The following is a 17,525-nucleotide window of genomic DNA, read 5'->3' as shown; positions in this document are numbered from 1 at the left end:
TTTAATATTGATCACACGTCAATACAATCATCTAACTCATTTGGATTGGTATGGTGGTGTTGTAGATGACTACATATTGCGTCATAAACTCGAACCTAAAAGCTAGCATACGGATCATTTGGACTCATAAGAGTTAAAGGGTTAATATATGTTTGCCCCTGTAATATTAGTGATTTTCGGTTTATCCCCTGTAAAAAAAATTGTTTAGATTCCAACCCTGTAATTTGAAGATTTTTTAACTTTGGACCTTCATGGCATCAAATTACAAAATTTAAGGTACTTTCGTCCCCTGTAATTTGAGAGAATTTCTGTTTAATCCCCCCTGTCATATCATCGATATTTCGGTTCACCCTCGCTATATCATTGATTTTGTACGGTCAATATTCATGAAGTTCTAAAACCAAAAATCTTCAAATTACAGGATTGAAATCTAAAAAAAAAAAATTACAATGGATAAACCGGAAATCTCTAATATTACAAGAGTAAACATATATTAACCCAGAGTTAAATGTACCAACTTGCCTATTCGGTCAAAAAATTTGGACGCAACTTGGCTTTCCCTTTCTTTGTAATGTGGTTGAGATTGAAAAAGACCGGCGCTGACTTCTTAAATGTCATTTCTATTTAATATGGTCTCTAACTAGGTAAGGAAAATTTGGTCACAGCAATAAATGATTCAATAATTTGAACCTATCACATTATTGTTTCAATTCTAATCCAGGTCCACTCTCTGTCTTCTATAACAAGAAACAGCACATTTGCACCACCTTGTCTGTCTACTTGAGTACAGAAAAGTTGCTAAGAAATAAAAATATAAAAAAATGACTCATACCATCAAAGTGTTATTTCGTTTGTTCATTTTAATCTTCTACATGAGAACTAGCACTTCACTTGACAGTTTAGCCGTCAATCAATCTATCCGAGACGGCCAGACATTAGTTTCGGCTAATGGGATTTTTGAAATAGGTTTCTTCAGTCCTGGAAATTCAAAAGGTCGGTATTTGGGTATGTGGTACAAGAATTTAACACCTTTAACAGCCGTATGGGTGGCTAACAGGGAAACACCGGTGCACAATAACTCCGGAGTCTTAAAACTCAATGAAAATGGTGTTCTTGTTATTCTCAGTGGCGCAAACAGCAATGTTTGGTCGTCCAAGATATCAGAAACAGTCTTCGTCAATAATTCAATAAATGCTCAGCTCTTGGACACGGGAAATTTTGTGTTGAAAAATGGGAAGGACTATATTTTGTGGCAGAGTTTTGATTATCCATGTGATACATTACTGCCGGGAATGAAGCTTGGATGGAACTTAGTAACTGGTCTAAACAAGATTCAATCATCGTGGAAAAGTACAGATGATCCAGCAAAGGGAGAATATTCTAGTGGTGTTGACCTCCGAGGATATCCACAAGTAGTTATAATGAAGGGGTCCGCCATAAAATTGAGAGTAGGATCATGGAATGGTCGCTCTTTTACCGGATATCCAACACAACCATTGAAAGAGAAGCAAATATTTGAATTTGTCATAACTGACAAAGAAGTGTATCATCGATATGAAGTCGTTGATAGATCAATGATTTGCGTATATAGACTGTCCCTTACAGGAAATTTGCAGGCTTTATGTTGGACAAGTCATTCGAGCTCAAGGATAGTTATCTACACCGGCGCGGAAGATTCATGTGATAATTATGCAATGTGTGGTGCTAATTCTATATGCAATATGGATGGCAATGTGCCGAAATGTGAATGCCTGAAAAGTTATGTTCCTAAGTTTCCTGAACAATGGAATATATCATATTGGTCTGGTGGCTGCGTTCCGAAAATTGAATTAGTTTGCGGAAACAACAACACAAGTGGCTTCTTGAGGTACAAAGAAATGAAATTGCCAGACACTTCTTCATCGTTGTATAATAAGACTATGAACCTTGTGGAATGTCAAAGAGTGTGTACGAAAAATTGTTCGTGTACCGGTTATGCAAATATGGATATCCGAAATGGAGGTAGTGGCTGTCTTCTTTGGTTTGGTGATCTGGTTGATATGAGAGTAATCTCCCAATGGGGGCAAGATCTCTTTATCAAAGTCCCTTCTTCTGAACTAGGTACAAACTTTATTATTTAGTCTTTCTTTCTTTCTTTAGTTATTTTTCCTTTCTGTTGTTGAGTTAACTCTATTATTATTCGAAGAAGCGGGAGGGGAGGGTAATCGTGAAAACTCCCAATAAAATGATTTGGCATTGCAGCTACGACAATTGCAGAAGAGATATGAGAATCACCAGATTTTGCTAGCAACTTCCAACAAAGTTATAAGTGATTCTTTTTAAATGTGACAATGACGCTGCTTTTATTTTCCAACTTACCTCCTTTTGTTATTTACATACAGGAACTTCTACGGTACACCCGCAAATTAAGGTGTACCGGTACTCTCGCTTACATTTTTATAAATTAACTATCATTTTTTTATGAAAGAAATATGTGTTTATTGACATATATATTTTAGAAAATATCATTTTATAAGAAAAAACATCATTTCATTTTTTAGAAAACTCATACTAAATTTTTCTACATTTTATTGTAAAAAATAATCAAAATTCTCTATTATGAGTGATAGGAATTCAGAAAAATCAAATTTTATTGTGTTGACGTTTTTGATAAATAAGATTTAGTTATTATAATTATAGGTGATAGAAAATATTTTTTTCCTACAAAAAATAACTCATTTAACTATTAATTTAAGGATTTGGTGTACCAATACACGCAAATTGTTAGGTGTACCATAGAATTTGCCTTACATAAAAAGTGCCAACTGTAACTACTATTTAAAGACTAGTCATATACTTTTGTGAGATTAAATTGAATAGTTGTACATGTTTTTGATGAGGGGTAACCTTGTCGCAACTGGTAAAGTTGTTGTCATGTGACAGCCTCTTGTGTAAAACAGGGTAAAGCTGCGTACAATACACCAAATGGTGGGACCCTGCATATGCGGGAGCTCTAGTGCACCGGGCTGCCCTTTAGTTGTACATGTTTTTGATGATTAATCATGCTTTGCATCTTTCAGATTACATTAGTGTTGATGTCCCTAGAAGCATGAAAAAGCGGCTGGTGCGGATCACAGTTGGCCTGATTACTGTTGGATTTTTAACATGTGCCTGCATAATAATATTTATAAGGAAAGGTGAGTTTTGAATTAGATTTAGTAACAATTAAAATAGTATGCAAGCATCCATATTTAAATTTACATTCTAAAGCCTAAACTTGTTTGTTGTAGTAACTAAATACTTGATGTTGTTATGTTGCACATTTCAGTGGCACCAAGGTTATATCGTCGTGCACCATTTCAGAAAAGGCAAGTATATTCGAGATTGATAAAGGAAGACATGGATCTACCGATATTTGATTTTTCAATCCTTGTTAAAGCCACTTATAACTTCTCTAGCACAAATAAACTTGGGGAAGGTGGATTTGGACCAGTGTATAAGGTAATATAGCCATATTCAATGAAGACCTTTACCTTTTTCAATAAATTTTTGTTATCCTAAATTATAGTATTCAGGGAACACTCGTAGACGGGAAGGAGGTAGCCATAAAACGACACTCAAAGGTGTCAGATCAAGGATTGGAGGAGTTTAAAAATGAAGTTGTGTTGATTGCAAAACTTCAACACCGTAATCTTGTGAAGCTTCTTGGTTGCTGCATTCATAGAGAGGAAATGTTATTGATATATGAATACATGCCCAACAAAAGTTTAGACTACTTCATCTTTGGTCTGTGCCTTTGATATTTAACTTTACATTAAAACATTTGTATATAGTTATTTACTAAATAAAAAAACCTATAGATAAATAAAGCAAATTGTATGCTAAACAGTTTTGTGGAATTAACTAGATGAAACCAGAAGCAAGCTCTTGGGCTGGACGCACCGTTCCCACATTATTGCTGGCATTGCTAGAGGACTTCTTTATCTTCACCAAGACTCTAGACTCAGAATTATTCATCGAGACTTGAAAACCAGCAATATCCTATTAGATGCCCATATGATTCCAAAAATCTCAGATTTTGGCTTGGCTCGGACATTTGGGGGAGATCAAGTTGAAGCCAAAACAAAAAAGATGGTCGGAACATAGTAAGTTATCTTCTTTTTGTACTTAGTGATTAGCTTGTGTGTAATCATTTTCTTTTTGTTCTAATTACTCTCCAATCAATATTTCTAGTGGTTACATGCCTCCAGAGTATGCAGTGCACGGTCGTTACTCCATGAAATCCGATGTGTTTAGTTTTGGCGTAATAATATTGGAGATAATTAGTGGGAATAAAATTAAGGGGTTTTACGACTCAGAAAACTCTCTCAACCTCCTTGGATATGTAAGTATAATTGTTATAATTACCTATTTGAATTGTGTGGTATCATGATAGATTCAAAGTTTGTAACGACATCAAATTTAATGGCTATAGGCTTGGAGACTCTGGATTGAAAACATGCCACTGGAACTATTAGATACGCATTTATTTGAGATGTGCATTTCTTCTGAAGTCATAAGAAGCATACATGTTGGGTTGTTATGCGTACAACAAAAACCCGAAGATAGGCCGGACATGTCCTCTGTCATTCTTATGTTGAATGGTGAGAAATTATTGCCTCAGCCGAAGGCTCCTGGATTTTATTCTGGAAAGAGTTCACTCGAAGCCACGTCTCTATCCTCAAATCAGATGTCACTTACAATTTTTGAGGCAAGATAGATTATGAAGAATCAAAGCAATAAAATCTGTATTCTGATATAGCTTCCAAATTTATAGAGTGAACCTGTAAATGTATATGTAGCTTCCTTTTGTTGATATGAATCGTTCATATCTCCTTTGATAAATTATTACAAACTTGTTTATTGATTCAAAATATAGTTTTTTTCTCTTTACACAACTTCATGAAGATGGTAATTTCTAAGCAAAAAAATTCAGTTATTAACCATAATATATTGATATTTTGCAATTTCAGCTCACATATATAATGTTTAAGTTTATGTTGGATTTCATTTACTATTCTTTTATAGAGAAACTATTGTAATAAAACTAAATCTGATTTCCTCAAAAGTAAAACAAAATCTGGTGTGTGCAAATAAGAACCGTGAAGAATGGCCAAATATGTTGGAAAAATATTCATAAATTTGTTTTGATTGGACAAATATTCATAAATTTGTTTTGTGTGTTATTGAACTTTTGACCAAATGACCACATCCTAATACTTCATATCCACTATGCTTCTAATGTGTAATGTGCAGTAAACATGTATTTTGTTTACTTAACATAACACATCTTTAATTCTTCATCGTCGCTTGCCACCAAAGACAAAAAAATGAATGAATTTGACATAATAGACGTTAAATAAAAAAATTCACATTAAAGAGAATGACATTCAAAAACAAAATTATTAAAAAAAAAAATTAAACAAATAACATCCAAAAACTAAAAAAACAATTCTTTATGATATGACTTTCGGAGTTTCTAATTGAGTTTGATCATCATATTATACTAAGATAATCCACACAGTTGGGTTTGACACCACATCTTCACCCTAAACATTAAGGTAATAGGTATATTGGTCATATCATTTATATGTTGCTCAATATTTGCTCTAGCATCCAATGTGAAACTTTAACTCACTTGACACATTAACATTTCTCCCGCAAGTTTAAAATTCTTCGCATCCGCAATCTACCACCTAGAACCACTCCTCCTTCCCCACAAAATCAAACTGGGATATGATTTCATCACTGGACCTTATTGGAGAACCAACATTTCTGTGGGATTAATCCATTGGACAAAGAGCAACCACACAATAAGAATGATACGACATTTTCACCTAATATTCTAAGGATGACAAAATTATAGTCCGTGCATGAGTCAAATATCCATACTAGTCGCTTAGATAAAAGAAATAGTTTTTGATAAATAAAGAAAACTATAGAAATAGTATTTGGTTAAAAAAAAAACATGAATTTTTGTTTTTTTACCAAGAGACGGGAAAGAAAGAAGAAAAAAGAAAAAAATTACTCTGAGGTAGACAAACCTAAGGCAAATTTCATTCATATTAAACTTGAACTCACAGACACTTGATGTGTCTTTGGATTATGGTAAAAAAAAAAAATTGAACTTGAATAGTAAATGTAGCTCAATTGATAAGCTATATGAAGTGGGGTTTGAATATGGATTCTCCATTTCTTCATACTTAATTAAAGTGCGTAACTTTAATCACTAAGCTACTTGATCAAAAATGTAAATAAAATTAAACTTGAATAAACCAATGGTATAACTAAAAAATTTAGAGACAAAGGTTCCAATAACTAATAATTTTTGGTCACGTTTTACTTACCTCTAGTTGAACTCTAAATTATGAATAACTCAACTGATTTGACTTTAAGAGTTAAAGGATTATGTTCAAGTCGAGTGGCTTTAATAGATATACACATATTAGAGTATAAAGTTATGTTATATATACGATATGTTGCCTATGATGCATTGAGTTCAAATCTCTATCGTTATTTTTTTAATTTCTTATGTGCTTTTGTTAATAAAATTATATAAAAAACATTCAAGGGGGATTGAACCGGTGCAACCCTAGCTTAGAGATTAAAAGTATTCCTAACCACACCAAGGCAACAACACTAAAATAGTTTTAACTTGCTTTTAATTTTTATATCTCACCTATATTTTGTGTGGATAACATATTTTTTTTTTAAAATTTTCAATTCAAAATATATGTGTAACATAATATAAATTACATAATATTTATGTTATAATATCTTTATCACCGGTTTAAATTATGTTTTATATAAAAAAAACTAATAGTCAATCGAATTAACTAATAAAAAAATTTAAATTTACACAATAATTGGCCCATCCATAAAATTATTTCTGACTCCGCCATTAGTTCCAATCTGAACGTAAGGAAAACAAATTCTAACAACCAATTACTAATCATATAAAATAAAAAAAAAATAAAAAAAATAAAAAAAAAACCTTCATCTAAAAAACACACAAGGTTAAAACAAAACAAAGCAGACAAAAGCATTTTAACTTGTTAAAGTCAACTCAACCTTTTAAGGAGAAAAGTCACTTCTACATTTATTACCAACTAACATCATGACGAACATTTCATCTTTCCTCTTTTATATATGGGTTATGCTACCAAGTGTTTTAAGGGCACTTGTTAAGAATTTAATTGATAAAATTATTTGTAATTCGTACGTAAAAAATGTTTCTTTTTAAAGTTTCAATCCATTGAATATAAAATTTTCAAGATTTTTTTTTTCTTCTTTGGACAGACTGGGTAGTATCATGGGCTAATTCTGAGATAATTATAAATAATTGGTAAAATGTAACGGTATAATTATAAATTTTGATTTGATAAAGAATAATTGGTAAGCGAAGGGAAAAATTAAGGGTATAATGATAAAGAATAATCGCTCACTAATTATTCTTAATTCATTACTTTTTTCAAGATTTGGTAAATTAAGGGTATAATGAGAATTGAAAATTTTGATATGTGAAGATGATAAAAATGTTTCAAGTTTATTGAAGATGATTTTGATTGTTGGGATAAGCTTCTAATGTATTGTAAATACCCGTATTCGTGCGGGTAGTTTATATACGGGTAATCCACAGGTATTTAGATACCCACAGATATTCGCGGGTACCCATGGATTTTTGAATTAATTTTTTTTTTATACAAAGAAAAATACTTTTTTTATTACGTATAAACTTCAACTTTTAAAGATCCATACATAACATATTCCATTCAAATTTTATAATCCATACCATAATCCAACAAAAATCATGATTCTTACATAATACCAAGAAAATTCATCATACCATAATGCATATGATTCTTAGATAATCCATACAAATTCTTGAAGTAAAATAAAAGGATAAAAACAACCAACATCCAAAAAGCATAAAAACCTCCAAATAAAAGCTAGAAAAGACTAAAATCTAAATAAACATCCAAATATTCATATGCATTCTAAGCAATTTACTTAATTTATTAACGGGTACGGAGACCCGCGGACACAGATATCATCAAATCTGTGTCAATAAAATAACGGGTAGTTAAATTCCCGTTTATTATACCCACGGGTATCCGTTTAGCTACCCGCATCCGTGCCTATGACGGATTTTATCCGTGGATATCCGCGGGCACGTATTTTTTTGTCACCTCTAGAAAGAACCAATAGTTGAGAAAAATTAAAACTAAGGGTCCAAAAGGCTGAATTTTAACATAGAAGGACCAAACTTAAATTGACTTCATGGAGCATTGATAAATTTAACAAATGAGATTTTATTGAGCCTTAGCAAAGCAAAGGAGCCAAATCAATAAAATCTTTGAAAAAAAACCTTAAAAAAAGTTATTTTTCTACTCCAAGATGGAAACCCTAACATAGTGGTTGTTTAATTATAGCTTATACTTCATCCATCTCTATATATAAGCACCAATTTTATTTTATTTTTGTTCCTAAATGTAAATCTATTTTCAAATTACTAAATACTTTTATTTTTTTCTTAAACGTACCTCTAATTAATACTACTAACTTGGCTTGTAATATGAAAAATCAAATTTAATAAACATACAAACAAAGGACAATTTAGTAATATTAACACAATTAATTACAGTAACAACTTTTCTTAAGAAATATTTTTCTTAAGAAATATGAAAAATGCAAAAGGTGTTTATATATTTAATGTCAAGTAAATTTATATATTTAATTATTTAAAATATATTTAAATTTTGAATTAATATTTTCTTTTTAATATATATCCGTGGGTCTTGCTTCTCTAGCAAGTTTCTTTGTTAAAAAAAGAAAAAAATAATAATTAAAAAGAAAAAAAGAAATATTTGTACTCTAAAAATGGAAACCAAACTTTACCATTTGTTTCATTTCCCGCGAACTCTAATGAACTAGAGAGAGAGTCTTCACTTCATCTTCTCTGTTCTGCTTATTTCTTTCCTTTCTTTTGCTTCTCTTTTCGTGGTTTTTGTTGCTTTTCGCGCCGTTTCTTGATTCCGATTTCATCACCTTTTGTGCTAAGTTCACAATTTATTCTCTTGTTTGTTATGATTTCACTGTTTTGATTATGTTTCATGTACTGATTTCGTTAATTTCAGTGGTGCTCATGTTTCCAATTTTCTGGATTCTGATTTCGTTGCCTTTTGTGCTAAGTTCGCAGTTTCTAGTCTCATTCATGATGATTTCACTGTTCTGGTTATGTTCATGTTGATTTCGTTTAGTTCCATGGTGCTCTTGTTTCTTGATTTGGTTTTAGTATCTTGTGATTCAAAAAAATCATCAAGAATGCACTTTTTTTTTTTTTTAATTCAAGGAGATCAGCATTGGTGTTTGCTTTGTAGATTAAGATATTTAGTGTTGATGGAAGCATCATGTTTTTTTGGTATCTCATTATTGATATGGTTGGTGTTGCTAGGGTTTAAAATGCAAACCGGATAATAGTGGATGCGACATCACTTTTAGTGTATCAATTGCGTTTCGGTCGGAGTTTATGTACTTTGAATTGAAAGAGTATTATAGTTGTTGGTTATATCAATGTTGTTAAATACCAGCCATGGCGGCACTGTTGAATAGTGGAATCCAAACAAATCGCAATCGATACACTATTTAATATAAATATCGTGAAATGGCGGATATTATAAAACTGTTACGTATAGGAATTTGAACATACCGCTATTTGCCGCAATCTTCAATTACAGCACTAGGTTGTATTTCTTGTATAAGCCTCAGGGCTCTAGATAATTGCTAATTTTGGATCTTTCAGTCCAGCATATGCTACTAATGTTCTATTTTCTTTTACCTCGAATTTTGTTTAGTAACTTTCATTATATGGTTAATTTGATTTCCAGAAACAAAGATATGACGAATTTTTGCCCAATGTGCCATAGTCTGCTGATGTTGGAACCTGCTACGGATGATGGTGGTACAAAATTCTACTGTAATGTTTGTCCTTATGTTCGCCGCATACAGGAATCAATAGAGGAGAATGTTTTGCTGGTCAAGAACCCTCCCACATCTGCAAAAAAATTTACCCCTGGTGGATGGTGCTTTTCACTCTCTCTTTCTCTTGTCCTCATATTATCATATTAACTAATTAATCTCTATATAAGAAATTATCTTTCTTTTTTCACTTTTGCAGTAGTGATGTATGCATGAAGGAGCATGTTGAGCATGAAAGGGCTTATGCACAACATTATGCAAATGAGAGAGAGAGAGAAGAGCTGAAGAAGAAAAAGAAAAGGCTTATTCTGAAGCCTTTTCGCTATTCATGTATATATATTCTATCTCTTGCTCTCTCTTAAATGTGGTTTCTTTTATTGTTGTGTTTTGATTATTGTTTGATTCTCTTTTATAGGAAAGAGGGTGGAGGTTCTTCAACCTCTGAGGCTATGGTAAGTTAAACTTTATAAATCAATATCATTTGGTTTTATTTAAGCTTGAATTAACATTCTTAATTAAAAAAATTTAGGGACTTGCAACTATGATGTGGCAGACTATGACTGATGTGGTGAGTCCCTTAGAAAGTTTTGATTGTTTCTCTTTTTTTCTTTATTGTTATATATAATTTAATTTAATGTAATTTTAATTTGATTTATGTGATCCCATTGGATTAGCAAAAGAATGCTTGGCTGAATAGGGTTGCTAGTGACAAGGCTAAAGGGAAGGCTCCTGCAAACGAGGTGGTGAACATTTCTGATGATGATGATGAGGATTAAACAGGTATTTCATCTATCACTCTGAATTCAAAGTTTATATCAGTAGGTTGATTCAAAATCTGATTTGTTTTCCTGCTTCCAACGTTCATGATTTCAAATTGTTATGTCCCTTTGCTTTGTTGAAAGATGCATATTTCCCTCTGCATTAAGTTAATCTTTTTATGCATTATGAGTCAATTAAGTACTTTTAAGTGTTTTATTATTATTATAGACTTATAGTAATATACATAGGTGAAATTAACCTTAACGAGCCAGCTTTCATATTGTTCTCAGAGTTGATCTTAGGGATGTTCCTTTATCGGTCACCACACTTTGTCATAAGAGTATTAGCAAATAAGCCATCTTTGGGAGAACTATAAGTATTAAAAAGTTTAGAACAATTTCCCGCTGTATTCTTATTAATTATATTAGTAGAAAATAATAATCGAGTAAGAGAGTGCATATTTTAAATTATTATATGGAAAACTGCGTATTTTAAACTGTTCTATGGAAAATCTGTAGCATCATTCCAATTTCCCTCAGAGTTTGATGTACATTCTACAACTACCGTTATCTGAGTATCTTTGTTTCTCTAATCTGTTATGTCAAATAAAGTACTATGATTCCACTTAGAGAGAATGGGACTGCTACTAACCATGCTTTGTGTGCTAAAGTAAAGTTGTACCTGGGTGTGGATAATTCTGTATTTCTGGTTATACATGCTTAGGATATTATAATGTTTTGAAGTCCCTAGTATTTATCTTGATCTTTGTGTTCCATTTGTTATTTGTTACTACTTTACTCAAATACTTTATGAAGCTAGTTTCAGCATTAGCATTTGGGTAGTCCTGCAATCTTTATAGGAACCTTGTGCTTGGATGAATGTCTATTATCAGTATATTGTGCCGTGATTTGCTTTTGATCGTCGTCAATATCGATTTATAACAAAAAATAATGAAATTTAATCGAATGCCACATTACATTTCTTTGCTTAATTCTACTGATGTCAAGTGAAAAGTACTAAATTGAAGGTGCCACAACAGTTTTTTTATATAAGCAGGTGTCATAATTTCATATTTGTTTGTGTACAAACTGTTGGAAGTTTGAAACCAAACTTGATCTTCAAATTAAAAAAAAGAAACTGGTGTAGCAGATTTAGCATTCTTAATGGGGTTTATGTCTTTTAAACTTCAAATGCAAATGGAGGAATTTGTGAATTAAATCTACATTTGGTACGATTTACAATCTGTTGTGTTCAGTTTTATTAATTTAATAAGTGATATAGTTATTTTAACTATAAAATCTGATCAAATAAACAGACACACATCATTCATATGCATTAAAATTATATGACATTTTTGGTTTGTTTATGCAGGATTTGAGTTCTTGTGGGGTAGAATCGAAGTTTCAGGCTGCTATAGTTCTTACTTTCTTAAAGAAATGGATTGTTAAAGACAGATACTGTTATACATAGGAGTTTCCATCTAAAAATGTTCATGAGCCACAAGTGAAGTGGCATACATATATTCACATGGTTATAGTATAATTGTTCTTAATTAGGTGCTTTTCAGAGTTAACTGTTGATCAGACATATATTACAGTGATTTGATAAAAAATATTAAATGTTTTGGACGCAATTGTTTCTCCTAATTACCATTAGATTTGTCATTCTTGTTACCATAGAGTATAATATCATATTCAGGCTTCAAATTCAATGTTCAGCTACATCTTGTGACTTTGTCTCATTTATTTTAGACTAATCAAATCTCTAGAAGCTTTTCATTTTTTTATTTTTTTTCCCATTTTGTCACAACATTGTTGTCTATCTTAAGTCTTAATTGTTGAAGACTCCCTTTAATGATTAGATAAACAATTCCTAGCAAATAAGCACTCAAAGTTCACTCAAGGAACCTTTCAATCTCACGAACTCAGAAATTTCATTTTTAGTCTTTCAATTCCTTGTCTTGATCACTAATCTTCCATTCTTGATATCATTAGTTCTTATTTTATCGTATCATAATTATTGTCATATAATTATCTCTCTAGCTTTTCAATACTGGAATTTGTAAGCTATAACCAAAATATTGTCTCAAAATTGCAATCAGAATGAGTAAAAAAAAAAAACTTAACCTTGGCTTGCACTGATGCATCAAACTGTTGAGTGTAGAATAAGGTGTTACTTGTAACTGAGATGGCTATATATAGCCAAGTACCTAATGAAAGAAGCAATGTGAGTTTTACCATCTTAACAAGTGGTATTTTGGGCTCCTGTTAAGTCTCTATTTCCAAAAGAAAAATGCAGTTTTGTTTGGAGAGAGAGAAAGAGTTAGTTACAATGGAAAGAGTTAGTTACGGTGGTTAGTTACGACGGAGACGGTGGTTAGTTACGGCGGCGACGGTTATCTTCATCTTCTACCTCTCAATCCGATCCATTTCTTCATCTGTTCTTCACTGCAATGACCGAATCAACATCGTTTCTTCAGCCTGCAAATCCTAAATTCGATGGTTTCTATGATCATTGGTCAATGTTGATGGAGAATCTTCTTTGCTGCAAAGAATATTGGAAACTTATTTAACATGGTGTCATTGTTGCTCCACCAAATCCAACACCGGAACAACGAAGGCTTGCAGAAGAAAGAAAACTTCGCGATCTGAAAGCGAAGAATTATCTCTTTCAATCCATTGATCGCTCAATCATGGAGACAATTCTTGTTCCTGACACAACCAAGGATATATGGGATTCCATGCGTAGAAATTATCATGGTTCTATAAAAGTTAAACGAGCTCAATTGCAAAGTCTTCGTCGTGAATTTGAAGTTCTTGCCATGAAAAAAGGTGAATCACTGAACGAATATCTAGCAAGACTGCACATGGCGAAATATTGGAGAAAACTCTAATTGTGGAGAAAGTTGTGTTAAATAACTTCAAAGTTCAACTATGTTGTTTGTTCAATTGTGGAGCAAACTCTACAAGTCTTAGAGCCTCTTTGAAATAGTTTTTGTTTTCAGTTTTTGAAATATACAAGTCCTCTTTTTACGGTAGTTATTCTTTTACATGTTTTAGTTTTGGCCAAATACCTCTCTAGATCCTTTAAGTTTAACGTTTGTTTCATATAGGTCCTTTAAGTTTCTAAGGTTTCAGATATGTCCTTTAAGTTTCGAGTTTGTTTCGGATAGGTCCTTTAAGTTTCTAAGGTTTCAGATAGGTCATTTAAGTTTCGAGTTTGTTTCAGATAGGTCATTTCTATTAAATCAACTTTGGCTTAACGAAGGTTAATAGGAAGAATTTGTTAATAGGAGTAGGTTTCAGATTGATCACTTGCAAACAAAATAGGAAGAATTTGTTAATAGGAGTGATTTTTTTTTTTTTTTTTTTTTTTTTTATGTTTATATGTTTAGTTAGTGGGAACTTCTACGATACACCCGCAAATTAAGGTGTACCGGGTACTCTCGCTTACAATTTTTATAAATTAACTATTATTTTTTATGAAGAAAATAGGTGTTTTTTGACATATGCATTTTAGAAAATATCATTTTATAAGAAAAAATATCATTCATTTTTTTATAAAAATCATACTAAATTTTTTTACATTTTATTGTAAAAAATAATCAAAATTCTCTATTATGAGTAATAAAAATTCAGAAAAATCAAATTTTATTGCGTTGACGTTTTTGGTAAATAAGATTTAGTTATTATAATTATAGGTGATAGAAATTTTTTTTTTTTCTAAAAAAAATAACTCCTTTAACTATTAATTTAAAGATTTGGTGCACCAATACACTCAAATTGTAGAGTGTACCGTAGAATTTGCCTTAGTATGTATCTATACGATTTTTGTCTTGCAAACAAAATAGGAAGAATTTGTTAATATGAGTGATTTTTTTTTTTTTTTGATGTTTATCTGTTTGCTAGGAAATGGTTTTTTTTTTTTTAAATAGGAGATTTCTGCAATTTGATATTTTAAATAGGGGTAATACGGTAAAAGCAAATACTGAATTTAGGTTAAAATTAGGACAACAATTATAATACAGGTTAATTTTAATAAATAAAAAATTATATTTTAAACAGATAATACAGTAAAAGTAAGCATTGAATTTATGTTAAAATTATGACAACAATTAACATGTTAACTTTAATAAATAAAAAGATAAAGAAAACAAACTTCTTTAGAAAAGAAAAAAAAAAAAAAAAAAACAAAGAGAGCACGCGTACAACATTATACAATTTTTTGAAGGGAAGTATAAATAACATTGCGCAACTTCTCTCTCTCTCACATACCGCCGTACCAAAAAAGCAGAGACACCGACTGGCGACTGGATCATCCATCCGTCCGATAATTGAAGGTGAGAAACTGTTATTTCGTATCTTTAATTTCATTTGTTTAATTTATGGTTGCTTTTGAAGATTGAATTCTTTTTCTCTATTACTAGTAGTAATCTATGCACTTCTGTTTCTTGATTTTTTGAAACAATAGCGATTTTAGATATATGATTTAAAAACAAGTGAGTTTCACAAGTATTTGTGTTTTTTTAATTTATTATTGATGGTGTTCAGGGCCGTCCTAAGGGCCAAGCAACCCAAACAAGGGTTTTAGGCCTCAAAATTTTGGGTGAACTTTGTTATATGTTTTTGTTATTCATGGAACTTTGTTAGGATACGGCCCTGATGACCCTGATGCTGTTTTTGTTATCATGTTTTACTTATTCGTGGAACTTTGTTAGGTTACCGAAGATAAAGAAACAAAGGAGTATTGAAGATGGAAAGACAAAATAAACACGTTGTAGACACAGACAGACTCAGTGACCTTCCTGACCATGTCCTTCTTCATATCATTGAATTTATGAACATAAAACAATCTGTTCAGACTTGCGTTCTGTCTAAACGATGGAAGAACCTTTGGAAACATCTCACTAATCTAAAGTTGCATCACTCCTACCCTGACAATAGTGAAATCTTTTTCAAATTCGTGTCCCAGATTTTGAGTGGTCGCAATGACTCTATTTCCCTTCATAGCCTAGATTTTGAGCACGAGGATCACGTAGATCCCCCTAAAACTACACTCCTAGAGGTCATGAGATATGCTGCATCGTCACATAATATGCAGCAACTCACAGTCTATGCCAAAGTAAGGCAAATTAGTGATCTTGAATTGCCCCCTTCGATATTTTACAGTCGTTCTTTGACATATCTTAAGCTTGGCTTTTGGCAGATATATGGCTCAAATAGTGGTAAGACAATGTTTCCAAAATCCTTGAACTTGCCATCATTGAAAACTTTGCATTTGTGGTGTCTCACTTTCACTACTAGTGATGATGGCCGTGCTGAGCCCTTTTCAGCTTGTAACATGTTGGATACATTGGTCATTATTTGTTGTTATTTACAGGAAAATGCACAAGTGCTATGTATATCCAATTCTAATGTTTCTAGTTTGACCGTAGGTAGTAACTACGTTTACGATGAAGCTCACAATTACAACGTTGTGCTTTGTACTCCAAAACTTACTTCTCTTACTGCCAGTGGTCATCCTACTTTCGAAGCACCATCTACACACGGTCTACCCTTTTTAGAAGAAATAAATATTGATTACACTTTTCCTTACAGACCGTGTGAATATTCCATCATGATTAGTTGGTTGCAATTACTTGCTAATGTTAAGATAATGACACTTCATTTTAAAACCCTTTTTCAGATACTATGTGTAAGTTACTTTAAAATCTTTTCTCCTCTTTATAATCTTTTCTTTCAAATATTCATTCATTAGAATGTATCCAATTAACTCTTTTTATGTAGATTCTCAAAATGGGTGCTCAACCTCCTTGCTTTGTTAGATTGAAGTCATTGAAAGTGGAATTGAAATCAAATGACGACATATCTAATGGGACAGTAAGAAAAATTGTGAAGATCCTACTTCGAAATTCTCCACCCGCCAGAGTTGATATCATTAGGAAGGGTTAACTGTTTAGGTATTGATTTTCTGCTTCATTTTAGCACGTCCGGTGGGACCTTTTTTGTGCAAATCTATTAATAAATTTAATTTAGAAAGTTTTTAATTATGTTGGTTGGTGTGTTTGTTTTGGCCTAAAAATTTCTGAAAATTTCATATGTGTATGCGTTTAAGAAGTGGTAAAGCCTTTTATGAAATGGCTCGTCCAAATACCAATAATGCTTCCGCATCTAACACACAAAGTAGGCTTCAAACTACGCAAGAACAATCAACCCAAGCGTCTCAAATTATTATCGATGTAGGTGTTTCAATTGATGTTTTTCTACAAGTCGAAGCTGAAGCTGAACTGTTCAGAAGACCAATCCCACGTTGACACGAGGCCTAAACTTGCACCTCCTAAAGGCCCCGCGCCAGAAGGAACACACCGACTTTAGTGCACTATGAAGGTGAGAAAAACACAAGAACGGGGGGTTGAATTGTGTTTTCTTTTTCTCAGAAAAATCTTCTTCTGATATCACTTCCGAAGCTGTTTGAGAGTGCTTCTGATATGATGTTCAGAATCGGATACGCAGCGGAGTAAAAACAGAGTAGAGAAAAGAAAGAGAGACACAAACAATTAAACTAGTTCCTTCCACAAACCGGAAGTAGTCCAGTCCCCCTTGCACTTCCAAGGAGATTTCCACTAAGAAATAATCACACAGATTACAACTGCTCAATACTACCTAGTATGAGACTTCACAAATGCTCAAGCACGCAGGCAAGAGACTTCCTATGCTCAAGCACTAAAGCAAGAGACTTCTATTCAAACAGGATTACACAAAAAATTGTTT

At 32.2% G+C, this 17,525-nt stretch overlaps 2 protein-coding genes across 5 annotated transcripts; both read left to right on the top strand.

Annotated features, from left to right (window-relative positions):
- The first annotated feature begins 727 nt into the window (after window positions 1-727).
- LOC25502606 (G-type lectin S-receptor-like serine/threonine-protein kinase At4g27290) lies at window positions 728-4,892 on the top strand. Of its 3 annotated transcripts, none has more exons than XR_005643628.1 (7): window positions 728-2,100; window positions 3,060-3,176; window positions 3,308-3,480; window positions 3,555-3,765; window positions 3,887-4,124; window positions 4,269-4,363; window positions 4,454-4,492. XR_005643628.1 is itself a non-coding variant. In XM_013590154.3 (7 exons), the coding sequence occupies exons 1-7, from the start codon at window positions 822-824 to the stop codon at window positions 4,736-4,738; spliced, it is 2,454 nt and encodes an 817-aa protein (XP_013445608.2). In that variant the 5' UTR covers window positions 728-821; the 3' UTR covers window positions 4,739-4,892. The 3 variants fall into 3 exon arrangements, 2 of the variants coding, with proteins under 2 accessions (XP_013445608.2, XP_039685351.1); XM_013590154.3 differs by having other exon boundaries at window positions 4,213-4,363; window positions 4,454-4,892; XM_039829417.1 differs by lacking the exon at window positions 4,269-4,363 and having other exon boundaries at window positions 4,454-4,593.
- A 10,078-nt stretch (window positions 4,893-14,970) lies between these two features.
- Window positions 14,971-16,801, top strand: LOC25502605 (F-box protein At1g60400). Of its 2 annotated transcripts, XM_024772246.2 has the most exons (4): window positions 14,971-15,094; window positions 15,473-15,979; window positions 16,190-16,449; window positions 16,542-16,801. In XM_024772246.2, exons 2-4 carry the CDS (start codon window positions 15,508-15,510, stop codon window positions 16,704-16,706), a joined length of 897 nt encoding a protein of 298 aa, XP_024628014.2. In that variant the 5' UTR covers window positions 14,971-15,094; window positions 15,473-15,507; the 3' UTR covers window positions 16,707-16,801. The 2 variants fall into 2 exon arrangements, with proteins under 2 accessions (XP_024628014.2, XP_013445607.2); XM_013590153.3 differs by having other exon boundaries at window positions 15,473-16,449.
- The last annotated feature ends 724 nt before the right edge of the window (window positions 16,802-17,525 follow it).

This window comes from Medicago truncatula, chromosome 8 (assembly GCF_003473485.1).
Source record: "Medicago truncatula cultivar Jemalong A17 chromosome 8, MtrunA17r5.0-ANR, whole genome shotgun sequence".
Classification (NCBI taxonomy): Eukaryota; Viridiplantae; Streptophyta; class Magnoliopsida; order Fabales; family Fabaceae; genus Medicago; species Medicago truncatula.
This window is presented reverse-complemented; position numbering and strand designations above follow the sequence as displayed.